The 13980-nt window shown below is 43.7% G+C and overlaps 1 protein-coding gene across 48 annotated transcripts in view; it reads left to right on the forward strand.

Annotated features, from left to right (window-relative positions):
* The first annotated feature begins 1022 nt into the window (after nt 1-1022).
* TSEN2 (tRNA splicing endonuclease subunit 2) overlaps nt 1023-13980 on the forward strand; it is a 56363-nt gene continuing 43405 nt past the window's right edge. For 25 of the 48 annotated variants that reach the window (XR_012431480.1, XR_012431497.1, XR_012431477.1 and 22 more), the window contains exons 1-4: nt 1023-1060; nt 6348-6553; nt 8700-8781; nt 11669-11705. Coding sequence is in view for 9 of the 48 variants with exons in the window: in XM_005547851.4 (XP_005547908.3) it covers nt 6365-6553; nt 8700-8781; nt 11669-11705 (308 nt within the window). In the remaining 39 variants the exon portion in view is untranslated. Of the gene's footprint in view, nt 1423-4851; nt 4915-6347; nt 6554-8699; nt 8782-11668; nt 11706-13980 lie in introns of those variants that run through there. The other 23 variants (XR_012431485.1, XR_012431492.1, XR_012431501.1 and 20 more) reach the window with 4 other exon arrangements.

Below are 13980 nucleotides of genomic sequence, written 5' to 3' on the forward strand. Positions count from 1 at the left end.
AAGTCACCCAAGCATGCCTGGGGAGGCAAGATGTCTCCTGGAAGAGGTGATATCTGAGCTGAGACCTAAAGACTGACCAGGAATTACTGCAGCTAACAGAAGGGAGGGAACATAGAGGCAACAGCATGCATGAAGGAATGGAGGCAAGAACATTGGCAAAGGTCCAAAATTCAACATCCATCATCACATCTAGCACCATGAATCTCTCCAGCAGTATTTGCCGCTCATCCTTGCAACCCTTTGCCTCCTGCCTAGTCTGTGAGGTGGAACTCCTGTGATTCATATTTGGGAAGGTATATATTGGACTCCCCATAGGCCTCCTTTAAAATAACCAGGGCAGGAGAAATTTACACTTCCTATTGCACTCTAGTTTTGCTCATCTCCCATAATTCTGATGGCCTATTTTTCAGCAAACTTAAGCTCAGAAAGGTTGTCAGTCATTCAGGCTCACACAGTCAGTGAAGGGGAAAATGGGGATGCAGAGCAGGTGGACCTGCCACCTGTTGTCCCTTTAACTGCACAGGCAGTCTGGGCACACACAGGCTTCTGGCCAGGTGTCTGCCAGAGGAAAGGTCTTTGCAAGTTCTCCGCATGCTGCAGCGTATACAGGTGCGCTACTGTGATCCTCTTTCTACATTGAGAAAGATGAGATCAGTTTCCTCAGGGCCAATTATAAAGTCCTGCCGGTCGCCTCAAATATCCCATCCTCCGAGAGCCGAAGACTCTAGGTATCTCCCACCTCCCACGTGACTATGTGACATCTGACAGGTAACTTCATCTCATCTGTAAAATGGGTCTTACAGGACCGTTCTGGTATCCGTACAATCCTGCAGAAAGCAGCAAAGAGCACACCCAGCCTCCGCCTCATACTCCGCAGTGGCAGAGCTGGCGCACAGAACACCCGCCAGCCGGCCACGCGCAGGCGCACTCCACCAAGTCCCGACAGGCGCTCTGCGGCTGCGCACTAGGCTGGCTTTGCGGCCGCACTGCTTGATGGCAGCGGTGTCCGCCCCACGGCCGGCGTTGCCGAGGTAACGGCGAGCGCGTGGGGCCAAGAAAGGTAAGGGCCCTGGGCGAAGAACGCGCGGCGCCTTCCGAGTTTGGTGTTTTGCCGCGAGAGGAAATCTCGCTCTTCGAAAGCCCTCCAGGGCGAGAGCGGAAAGGGCTCGGGTACTGTGGTGGGGTCGCACAGCCGGCCGAGACAGTGCCGGGACGGGGAGCCAGGCTTCCGAGCGCGCCTGCTCACTGACTCCTCCGCGTCTTCCTCGTGCGCCTGCAGCCCTTGGTTCTTGGAAACGCCGACGCCTTGCTCAGGGCTGGTGGGCCTGGGGCGCAAGGTGCAGCTGACGGTGCCGGAGAGGAGCCTCAGCCTCTGGTGGGGTTCGGTCGGGTGTGGGGGTAGTCAGGGAAAGAAGCAAAGGGGTAAGTTAAGATAGGGAGTTAGGAATTCGCGGGGCCCTTAACGCTATTTGGGTGCGCAGTTGTTTATTTGTATTAATAGTTGCAGCTGTCGTCTGGCGAGCGCTTTCCACGTGGTAGGCCCCGAACAAAACGCCTTCTGCAAAATTATGCATTTAATCCTCACAACAACTTTCAAAGGCTTGTCATCTGTTTCTGTGGCTTATTTTCAGGTTCTAACTTGAAAGCTCCCCAGAGGCAGGATTGTTTACCTTGTCCCTTTCATCCTTGCCTCCCTGAGCCCAGGAGGTGCGCAGGTGGTGCTTGAAGCGTGTTTTGGTTGGGAGAAGGTGAAATTTGCTGGGTGGGAGGTTTTTAAACCACGTTTGTTTGGCACCTAGTCCAGGAAGGTTGGAAAATTAAATGGAGCCACCTCCCACTTTTTTGTTTGTTGTTCTGATAGACATTTACCAGCACCTAAGAGGTGTTAGCTTGTGTGCTCAAGGGAAGAATAAGAAACAGACCTTGCTTTTAATAGAAAGTAAGAATACGCAGTTCTGGAGTCAGGTGTGCGCAGGTTGGAGAAAGGAGAAGTAACGATTTCTCAGGGGTGCTCCAGGCGCTTCTGAGTCACATTCCCTATCTGTACAATGGAAATAAAAATAGTCTTTACCTCAGGGGGCTATTGGGATTAAGTGAGTTTGAATAGACCGTGCTGTTAACAGGTGGTTGGCTACGTGTTAAAATCACCTGGGTCCTCCCAGGAAATTCTGATGTAATTGATTGCAGGTGAGGACTGGGCATGAGGCGTTAAGGGTAGCTAAGCTTGAGGGCCACTGTGTGTGATATACCACTCCCAGGTTTAATTTTCCTAATCTACATTTTTCAGTCATCATTCTCAACTTAAGAACCTGCAGTGACTCCAATTCCAAACCAGCCTTTGCATCCCAAACCTCTTGACAACTAACCCAGTCTTTCCTGTATGTTTTTGTGCACCTCAGGCACGGCTCTTCTTTCTTATCTGTGGAATGAGGATAGTACAGTCAGCTGTCCCTATCAGGTTCCGAATCTGTGGATTCAACCAATATTACATCAAAAAATATTTGGAAAAAGACATTTAAAAAATACTAATTATTTGGCATTTACATTGTGTTAGGTATTATAAGTAATCTAAGTCATCTAGAGATGACTTAAAGTAGATGGGAAGACGGGCATAGGTTACATGCAAATACTGCATTTTATGTAAGGGACTTGAGCTGCAGATTTTGGTAGGGGGTGAGTCCTGGAACCAGTCCTTCTGTGGATACCAAGGGATGACTATAGTACCCACATGTGCAGCACATGGCACAGTTAGTGCCTCTGGCATCTGGTACCTACAGTTTTCTTATTTTACTCACATCCCACCTCTTACAGCATGCTATTCTCCTGCCGTGGCACTAAAGAACCATTTCTTGAATGCATTGCAGATACAGGGAATGGCAAATGCAGTCTTTTCTCCTCTGCTTTGCCTTTCGAGTTAAGCACAAGAGGACTCTTCCACGAAACTAGAGATCATCTGATTTGTCCTCTTGAATTTCTCCCCCTTGGGAAGTGAGCTCTGCCTTCCCGGAGAGTTTCTTTCCATCTTTTCTAGAAGCTTCACGCTGGTATCTGTGAAGCAATTCTTGCAGGACATGGCCTGGGGGATGTCTTCTGAATTTTTAAAAGTGGCTTTATTGAGATACCATATAATTCTGTAAAGTTCACCTTTCTGAAATGTACAAGTCAGTGGTCTTAGTATTCTCGGAGTTATGTAACCATCACCGTCACTACAATCTAATTTTAAAACATTTTCGTCACCCTCCAAAATAAACCCCCTGTCTATTAGCTGTCACCACCCACCCCCCGTTTCCCACTTTTCCCCGTCTCTGGCAACTGGTAATCTGTTTGTATGGATTTGTCTATTCCGGACACTTTATATTAATTGTCTCGTGGTCTTTTGTGTCTGGCTTCTTTTAGCATAATGCTTTCAAGTGTTGAAGAATGTATCAGAACTTCATTCCTTTTCTACGACCAAATATTTGATTATATGGATAGACCGCATTTTGTTGATCTGGTCAACTATTGATGGACATTTGGATGGTTTCCACTTTGAGCTATTATGAATAATACTGTTGTGAACATTGACATACAAATTTTTCCATGAACATATGTTTTCAGTTCTCTTAGGTCTGTACCTAGGGGTGGAGTTGCTGGATCATGTCATAAATATGTGTTTGACATTTTGAGGAACCACCAGACTCCTCCAGTCCTGTTAAATTTGAAGATGAAACTGGGCTTAGAGAAAGTGGGTTGTGCAAGGTCACACAATAATAATGGCGGCTTTGCGTGTCTGGAAGGCCTACTGCGAGCCAAATTCCTGAGGGGTGAGCAGCCACGTGAGCAAGAGTGACACAACAACTTGGATTATGAGGGGTGTTTTGTCTCAGGGACCCTTCCATCCCACACACTTGGGTTGGAGTACAGAGTTCTTTCGATCAAGTGTCACAGCTAAATCTTGCCTTTTTTAGATGTGACAGCAGTCTGAGAGGGAAAAACGCTGAACAAATGAGGCAAACTAAAATGCAACTCTTTATTTGTTGAATTTATTAGAACTTCTTGAAGGTGGCCATTAAATCTTTTTTCATTTTTTTAAATTCCAAATGTAACATATATAAGTCAGCTGCTGAGCAGAGGTTATTATAAAAGTGAAACATCCCATAAAAGTCCAAACCATTCCTGGAAGTCTTTCAAAAAGTGCCTTACTGGAGACCAGCATCCTGTCCCCAAAAAGCAGTGTTTATTTTCAGTTTTAGAATAAATTAATGTCTCTCCAATTGAGTACTAAATGTGATAGTTGGCTTGGGCTGAGGGATAAGTCAGCAAGCAAGGTAAAGCCTAGTCAAAATATGCTCTTAAGAAAATCTCTTAGGTTTCCTGTGAACATGTAGTAGACATGGTTATGTTATAAACACTATACAGCAAGGTGCATGCATAAATATAAAATGTACAAAGTAATGCTCAGTATGTAATTCCTTCAAGGTACCTTATTTAGAAATTAATCTAGCATGTTGCTGCTTAGAACACTGGCAATTCTAGGAAGGTTCCAACTTCCTGATTCTTCTTGTTTTTCATAGTTATCTTTGTAATTGATGTATCAATTCCTCTAACTCTTCTTTAGTCTGTGTTTTTCTGTGTCCTCATATAATTCCTCAACTTCTTCCTTGAGAAGTTGGATAAAGATATCATCACACATTGGATAAGCCTTTTCATTTCTTAATGATCATGACACTCTTAAAGCCACTCACCTTGCCCTCCCTCAGCTTTGGCCACCTTCTTGACTATTTCAGGCTTGATGGCGTCCCTTGCCAATGGGATGCAAGTACTGAGTGCAGGAGCCACCTAAGTAATTAGTCTTCTTTTTTCCCTTGTGAGGGTTTGGAGTCATGTAGGTTAAACGTGTGTATGATTTGGCTGCACTATATCTTCAAGCACCAGGTAAGCTCTCAGTTGAAATCAAGTCTAGACCTAGTACTGAGGGAGCAGCAGATTCAAGTTTCCCACCTCATTCCAGGACAGCTGCTCCTTGAGTGGAATGTCTTACACCATTTACATTGTTTTCCCCTGTATAGGGTTAAGTTTTGCTAGGTTAAGTGCATCTGCTGTATCTCTGTGCCTGCGTCACACAATATGCTCACATTTACTCCCTCCTTTAGACATTAGTGGATCACAGCCTGTTCCGTTAGTTCCAACTTGCTTTCTATGCTTCCAGGTATGTTATATACTTGTTTTGTCTTCTTGGGTCCAATGTATGGCCCCAGAGGGACACGTACTGGCCTTGGCTTCCTCTTCTCCCTCGTAGTGCTGGTGCACTATAGGTAATTCCATTATTGCTCAGTAACCCTTCACCATCTGATTTTGAGAAATAGTCATCAGACAAAAGTAGATGGACCCTGCCTGTGCTTTCAGCAGAATCCAGAGAGAGGGCATGGGCTTGGGAGTTCAACAGACCTGGGTCATCCGATACCACCACACTCGGGGTCCTCTACAAATCTCTCTAACCTGAATCTGTTTCCTATTTATAAAATGGTGTTGCTACTGCTCACCCTGTAATACTAATTATAGCTGATACATGCATGATACTCATTGTGTGCCAGGTACTGTTCTAAGCACTTTATGGATCTTAACTATAAGATGGAGTCTGTTCTTATCTTGATTTTGCAGGTGAGGAAACTAAAGCACAGAGTCAGTGACTTTTGCCCAAAATCACACTGCTAGAAAGTGGTAAAGTTGATTCCAATGCTGGTAGTCTGACTTTAGAGTCCCTGCTTGAAGCCAGTAGCATTTGGTAGTATATAATCAACCCTTAAATAACTGCTGCTGTCATTATTATTTATTAATGTACTTTAAAAATTGGGAGCTGATTGACCCAGTGTTTAGTGTGTATTTTAAGATCCTCTTGGAAAATGAAGTGCTTGCAAGATTTAATTTGTTGAGGACAGGGTCTCAGTTTTGTCTTTGTCTCCCCGGCACCTATGATTATTAGGAATTCCTGGTAGTAAATGTCTGTTGGGTGGGTGAAATGGAAGCACTCCTGGTAGACAGAAATCCTGTTGTGCTTGCTCTCTGGAGACCTAACATTGCAGCTTTGGGCACGTCACTAGGTCTCAGCATTGTCAACTGGAGTAGAAAGATTACCACTCATTTCCTGGGGGTTATTTTGGGGGATTAATTGCCGTATTCTGGGTCAATGTGATTTACATTGCTCACACAAACTGTTCTTATTACTTTTAGTTTATTGCTTTATAAATACTTGATTTCTTCCCACAGACCCCTAAGTTTTCTGAGCCTAGGTACAGATGTACTCACATTTTGAATCAAGGTAGTTACTGATTGTCTGTTTCTTTCTCTTTGTTGTCTACTCTTTAAAGGATACCTCCTCTGAAAAATGGCAGAAGCAGTTTTCCATGCCCCGAAGAGGAAAAGAAGAGTGTATGAGACTTACGAGTCTCCATTGCCAATCCCTTTTGGTCAGGACCATAGTCCTCAGAAAGAATTCAAGATATTCCGTGCTGAAATGATTAACAACAATGTGATTGTGAGGAATGCAGAGGACATTGAGCAGCTCTATGGGAAAGTAAGTGCGGGCAGCCTCGGCAGGATTACTTTCAGACAACCCTGAGCAAGCAATTCTTTCCTTCTCCCCATCCCAGCCATGCCCCCACACCAACCATGAACAATGTGTATTCTTTCCTTGCAGTTTGGTCCAGTTGTACGAAAAGTACAATTTGAATTAGTGCCCAAAAGCCATGCATTAGGGTAATAGAATGACAGATGGAGCACCCCTGCCCACAAACCTTTATTTCAGTGATGAAGTAGAGTCAATGGATTGGCTTTTTTTTTTGTCTTTAGTTGTAAAAGCAATACATGTTTGTTGAAGGAACAAAAAAAGTAATTTACAGAAATGTAATAGGTAAAAAAGTGAAAATTCCCCACTGACTCCCATTCTGTTCCCAGAGGTAGCCACAGCGTGGTATGGTGTCCTGCTCAGGCACAGATCAGGTGGGGCTTTGGCGGGAAGCTCCTTATCTGCTGCCTCCTGGTTGGAGATCTCTTCTCAGATGAGGACAAGTTCTAGTTTTTACTGTTTTCCAGCATTGATCAAGTTGAATGAAGACTGGTAGTTCTTAAAAAAAAAATTCCCACAGTCTGTTCATTGCTGTGGGCATTTTTAAAATACAGCTTTATTAAGTTATAATTTACAATTATAAAGTTCTCCCATTGTAAGTATACAATTCAGTGATTGTCATCAATTTATAGAGTTGCACAACTCTCACCACAGTTGTTTTAGAACATTCCCATCACCACAAAGTTCCCTTGTGCCCATCACACTTAATCCCTGCTCCCACTCCCAGCCCAAGGCAGCCACAGATCTGCGTCTTGTCTCCATAAATGTGCCTTCTCTAGACATTTTATAGAAGAGTGGGTGGCATTGGCCTTGGTGAGGCAGGAGTCCCAGTAGGCCAAGGGCAGCTCACCAGGGAGGCCTTCATTTACAGTATATAACATTAAGCAAGAGGCTCTATAAAGTGCTGCATGCATTATTTCCTCTTGGTTTTTGTTGTTGCTGGGTTGTTTTTTGTTTGTTTGTTTTTTGAGACAGAGTCTTACCCTGTCACCCAAGCTAGAGTGCAGTGGCGCGATCTCGGCTCACTGCAACCTCTGCCTCCCAGGTTCAAATGATTCTTCCACCTCAGCCTCCCGAGTAGCTGGGACTGCAGGCACATGCCACTATGCCTGGCTAATTTTTGTAGTTTTTGATAGAGACCGGGTTTCACCATGTTGACCAGGCTGGTCTTGAACGCCTGACCTCAAGTGATCTGCCCACCTCGGCCTCCCAAAGTGCTGGGATTACAGGTGTGAGCCACCATGCCTGGCCTGTTTATTCTGATTGTTAATCTAGATGGAGAAAGGGGTGTTTGTTTTATTCTTTCAATTTTCTGTGTGTTTAAATATTTTATAGTAAAAAGGGGAAAAATGCACGTTGTTTTTGGAATCAGCAGGAATGAGAGGAATACTTCAATTCTGGAGTACGAAAGAATCCAAGAGGTTTTTTTGGACCTGGTGGGCAGCATGGCTCCTGCTTTCAGGCAGTGTGTTCCCAAACCATATGTAAAGAAGAAACTCTGCCTCTGCCTGCCCTCGGCTTATAAGACCTAGACTGAAAGCATTAGTTATGGGATAAATGATGTGTGCCAAAAACTTACTAGTACTCTTGAAGTGATTAGAAAGGTATTATGCTAAGAACATCCTTAGTCGTCATTAGATAATCAGAGGGAAAATGTCAAGACGTGGAAAGTGGAGCGAACCTCTTGTTAACTCAGATGGGTACAGTTGGCCCTCCATATCATGGGTGCCACTTCTGTGGATTCACCCAACCTTCGATTGAAAATATTTGAGAAGAAAAATTGCATCTGTACTAAATGGGGACTTTATTTTCTTGTATTAAACAATATAGTATAACAACTATTTACATAGCATTTGCATTGCATTAGATATTATAAGTAGCCTAGGATGATTTAAAGTATATGGGAGGACCTACATAGACCATATATAAATACTGCACCATTTTATATTGGGGACTCAACCCTCTGCAGATTTTGTTATCCACCAGAGGTCCTGGAACCAGCCCCCTGTGAATACTGAGGGATTACTGTATATTCTACCTCAGCTGAAAAACTGGCAACTAAACATGAACTAACTTTGTTTTCTCTTCCTGGAAGGGTTATTTTGGAAAAGGTATTCTTTCAAGAAGCCGTCCAAACTTCACAATTTCAGATCCTAAACTGGTTGCTAAATGGAAAGGTAAAGTTGTATCATTCAGTTCTTTTGACAAATTATCATTTTCCTTTATTTTTGATCTTATACCTCAGATTGTATGGTAAAATTCTAGAGAAGTAACATGTACACTGGCAGTTTTACTGCCAAAGAATAATTCTAATCAAAGCAAAAGGGTTATGATTGGGTGACAGCGTGTTTAATTTCTAGAATTATCAAGTGTTAATTGGGCTTTTCTGTTGTTAAGTGTTTGCTTAGCAGAGTACTATGCCTGTGGCAGGTACTGGTAGTTAAGTACCTGCTCACCTGTGGCACTATGCAACATTTTAAAAATTTTGTTTCCAGAATTAGAATTTATAATAGCCATGACATGTATGTGTGTAGTTCTCCCTTGCTGATTCTCTTTAATTTGCAATTGTTTTAGAGTATTTCTCTAAGGAATTCTCATGGTAATCACTTAAGAACCAATACCAGCATGTTAAAACATAATTAGAAAGGATCTTTTAAATGTTTTATTATAAGAAAATATGCAGATTAAAACTGCACTGAGATACCATTTCAACAATCAGGCAGAAATCCAAAAGTCTGACAATATACTGCATTGGTGAGGACTTCAGAAACAGACCTTCTCTTGCATTGCTGGTGGGGTGCTTGTGGTGCAGCCCTCATGGAGGTGAATCTGGCAATGTCTAGCAAAATTATATATGCATTTACTTTGTTTTCTTTTCCCCCATTCCTCTCTCTCCTCAGTCCCTGGTAACCTTTATATGTTTTCCGTCTATGGATTTACCTATTACAGATATTTCATATATAAATGCAATCATACAATATCTGCCCTTTTGTGTCTGTTGCTTTCACTTAGCATGTTTTCAAGGTTCATCCCTGCCATAGCGTCTATCAGAACTTCATTCCATTTTATAGTGGAATAATATTCCATTGTTTGGACATAGTGCCTTTAGCTCATCTGCTGATGGACACTTAGATTGTTTCTGTGTTTTGGCTTTTCTGAGTAATACTGTTGTGAACATTGGCATGTACGTATCCGAGTCTATCTTTTTATGTGTTTTGGATATATACCCAGGAGTGGAGTCAATGGGTCATATGGTAATTGTCTGTTTAACATTTTAAGAACTAGCCAAACTATTTTCCACATTGACTGCATCATTGTACCTTCCCACCAGCAATGCACCAAAGGTTCCAATTTCTCCACATCCTTGCCAACACTTGTTTAAAAAAATAATACCCGGCCAGGCGCGGTAACTCACGCCTGTAATCCCTGCACTTTGGGAGGCTGAGGCGGGCAGATCACCTGAGGTCAGGAGTTCAAGACCAGCCTGGCCAACATGGCAAAACCCTGTCTCTACTAAAAATACAAAAGTGAGCTGGGCTTGGTGGCAGGCACTTGTAATCCCAGCTACTTGGGAGGCTGAGGCAGGAGAATCACTTGAACCCTGGAGGCAGAGGTTGCAGTGAGCCAAGATTGCGCCACTGCACTCCAGCCTGGGCGGAATAATGCAACTCCGTCTCCAAAAAAAAAAACGAGTTAAATTTTTACAAGGGATTTTTTAAAATATAGACATGAAGTAACTGAAAGCTTATATCAAGTTGGTTGTATAACCACACAGGGAGAAATTATTTTGAGTAACTTTTGTTTTTTTTGGAGATAGGGCCTGGAGTGCAGTGGCGCAATCTCAGCTCACTGCAACCTCCACCTCCTGGGCTTATGCCGTCCTCCTACCTCAGCCTCCCAAGTAGCTGGGACTACAGGCGCATGCCATCACACCTGGCTAATATTTGTGTTTTCTATAGAGACAGGGTTCCACCATGTTACCCAGGCTGGTCTTGAATTCCTGAGCTCAGACAATCCACCCTTCAAAGCCTCTCGAAGTGCTGGGATTACAGGACTGAGCCACTGAGCCTGGCCATTTGAGTAACTTTATAGTGATTTGATTGTTCAACCTAATGGGATAGACTTTGTGTCAGTTACTTCTTGTCACAGTAATGCTGCTTAATAAACCACCCCAAAATGTATTGGCTTTAAACAGCAACCATAGTAGTCACTAGGTGTGCTGTCTTGGCTGGGTGTGATCACTTTCCTGTGGTGTTAAAGCTGATCATCATTTCTTCCAAGCCTTTAATGCATGCAGAAGAGGCTGAGTTTGGGAATAGAGAAGTAATTAGCCCAAAGGCAGAGTTAGGAAAAGACCAGGACGAAAAATCAGACCACTGGGTGACCTGATGAACATTTTGGGCGGAAAGAGTCCTCCCACCTGATGCCCTGCTTATGCCTGGGGTACAGGCAAGTTACTACAACCAAAACCTAAGATTCAGTAACAGCAGGAGCCCGCCTGTCAGAACTGCGCCCTCATCAGGCTGGCTTTCAAAATAACGTGAGGTCAAGCCAGTTTGAGATTCTGCACAGGGAGCTAGAGCTGGAAGCCCTGAACTCCCAAATCCACATCCAAAACCAACACTGCAATCAAGTTCACTTTCCCAGCCCTTTCAATATACACATGTAAGGAGCTTTCAGTGAAGAGGGAAGAATGGAGATGAAGTTCATACCTCTAGGGCCTCAGCATTCTCATTTGGAAGTTGGAATGAGCATTCAGCCGTGGCAGAGAGGTTTCCAATCCCGTGCTGTTGCTGCTTAGCTGGAGCCCTGAGTTGAGAAGGATTCTGAGGTCCCCTGTAAGCCCACCAAGACTGATGTGATTGATGGGCAGCACCTGCCAAGGGTATGGGTTCAGGGAAGGATGGCATAGAAAGCATATTTTTGCCATTGCTGACTGGACAGTATTAACTTTCTAGGTGTGTGATTTTGTGAACCTTAAAATTCTCAGTCTTTACTAGATTTTTAGTGTTTGTTCCCTTTATGGGAAATTTGCCTGAAACTAATAGAACTTCTTTGTTCCAGATGTGAAGACAAACATGCCTATCATCACATCAAAGAGGTAAGTCATAACGAACTTTGGCTTCTGTCAAAATGATGGTTTAAGTCAGATGTTTTTAGGTAGTCTTGTCCCATGTAGTAGTCTGGTCCACACCTTTTTTCCTTTCTCTTTTTGGTAGTAGATGTATCCTTGAAAATGATGTCTGAATTTAATGTGAATCAAGTCATTTTCAAAATGCCTTACGTGAGTTTATGGTTTGTTTAAATACTGTTTTGCCAGTTGAATTCTTTCCAAATTATGAATAACTATCCTGTAATAGCTATGTTATTAAGTCCTCATATTCTTGGGCCTAGATTTTGAACCAGCCTTCTGCCCAGTGGGCACAGATGGTCCTGTCCCCTTCCTCCAGCTACACTGTAGGGTCAGAGAAAGAGGCTTTCACAGAGGCCCTTCCTCATTTAATCCTGGACATTCCTGGAAGGTTTCTCCCCGACTCCCCAAACACACACATACGGCCTGGCTGATTCCTGCATGTCCTCGATCCTGCTCATGCATGATCTCTCCTGGGTTTCTCTCCTTACCACCATACCGTCCTCTGTCCTGGGTGCTGCTCCTCTGGCCCTCACAGTCCTCTTTGGCGTGCAGCACTCTCCTCATGTGTCATACGTAGGTTCAGACTGTCAGTGCTTGGAGAGCAGAGATCAGGCCCTTCTCTCTTCAGCACCACACTTTGTGGTCCCTTGGTAAGATTGTTGGCTGTCTCCATCCATCCCAGACCTCCTTGTGCCTGTGGTACAGTACAAGTCTCAGCTCTTCCATGAAACCTTATAAAACTTCTCAAGTCTCAGTAATTTTGTTCATCTTGCTTCTAGCCTATACGGGCAAAATCCAGCAGCTCCTTTTTGGTTACATGCCTGGCAACCCCATAGCCAGCGGGGTGGCAAGGAGTGGTGGCACCAGGAAGATCTCAATGGCTGTTCTGGCTGTAACCTCAGGCCGGGGTCAGGAGTGGGATTCTGGTGTGTGGGAGGGACCTGCTGAGAACCTGGCAGAGCCCCCAGTCTTGGAGGAGCTATAGTATAGACAGGTTGCCACAACAGAAACCTAGGGATCAGAAATAGCAGGAGCTCGCCCATCAGAACTGCATCCTGGCTAGGCTGGCCACAGCATGACGTAAGGTCAAGCCAGCTTGCCAGTGTAGAGGTTCTGCACAGGGAGAGGGCTGCCTCCCTGAAGAGCATCCCTTTGTGAGCACTACAATGTCCCAAGAAGTTTCACTGACCCTAGTATTCATTTCCTAGGGCTGCCATAACAAAGTACCACGGACTCGATGGCTTAAAACAACAGAAATTTATTCTCATGGTTTTGGACACCAGAATTCCAAACTCAAGGTGTTGGCAGGGCCACAGTCCCTCAGATGGCTCTAGGGGAGCATCCTTCTTTGCCTGCCTTCACTTCTGCTGGCTCCTGGCACCCCTTGGCATTCCTTGGCTTGCAGATGCATCACTCTAATCTCTGCCTCTGTGGTCACTCCCTTGTGTGTTTCTGTGTGTCTTTGTCCAAATTTTCCTCTTTTTTTTTTTTTTTGCATGAAAAAAATTGATAGATGTATGTATTTTCAGGGTACGGGTACATGTGATATTTTGCCTCTTTTAAGGACACCAGTCACTATGTCCTTACATCAAATTGATTCCATCTGCAAAGACCCTGTGTCCAGATAAAGTCATATTCACAGGTACTGGGGCGTGTAATCTGGGAGGTGTATGTTGTCCTACTATTCCTTGCTCAAGGCCCCACAGTTACGGAGTTGCACTGAGAAGTGAAAGTGATAAACTGTTCACTAATAAGCAAGCCTGACGTGAACTCAGTCTGCATTCAGACATTCTCTCTTCCCTCCTCAGCGCTCTTGATATACTTTATTGCATTATCACCTTAGTTGATTTTTCCTTCAATTCTCCTCTAGTCTAACTGCCAAATTCTCATTTTTTAATCCCTTTGCCATACTTTGATCACTTTGATAGACTTCATGAATCCTGCATCTTTTTTGCAAGATTTAAATGTTCAATTTGCCATCAATTTGCATTGAATTTACATTAACATAACAAAGGACAAAGTGACGTAGACTCCACACATAGTGACAGTGCAGGAATGTTGCTTGAAGTGGGTATGCTTGTGGGGATTAATTTTTTATAAGAAATTTTCAGATTACAATCCATTTCCGTATGTGAACCTAAAGATGTTTATAGATGTTATCAGCACAGTTCTGTCAGCAAGCTACATATGTCCCCCAACCAAAATCGATACTTGATTTATTATTTGTTCATAACACTTGGAA

The sequence above is a fragment of the Macaca fascicularis genome, chromosome 2 (assembly GCF_037993035.2).
Source record: "Macaca fascicularis isolate 582-1 chromosome 2, T2T-MFA8v1.1".
Classification (NCBI taxonomy): domain Eukaryota; kingdom Metazoa; phylum Chordata; class Mammalia; order Primates; family Cercopithecidae; genus Macaca; species Macaca fascicularis.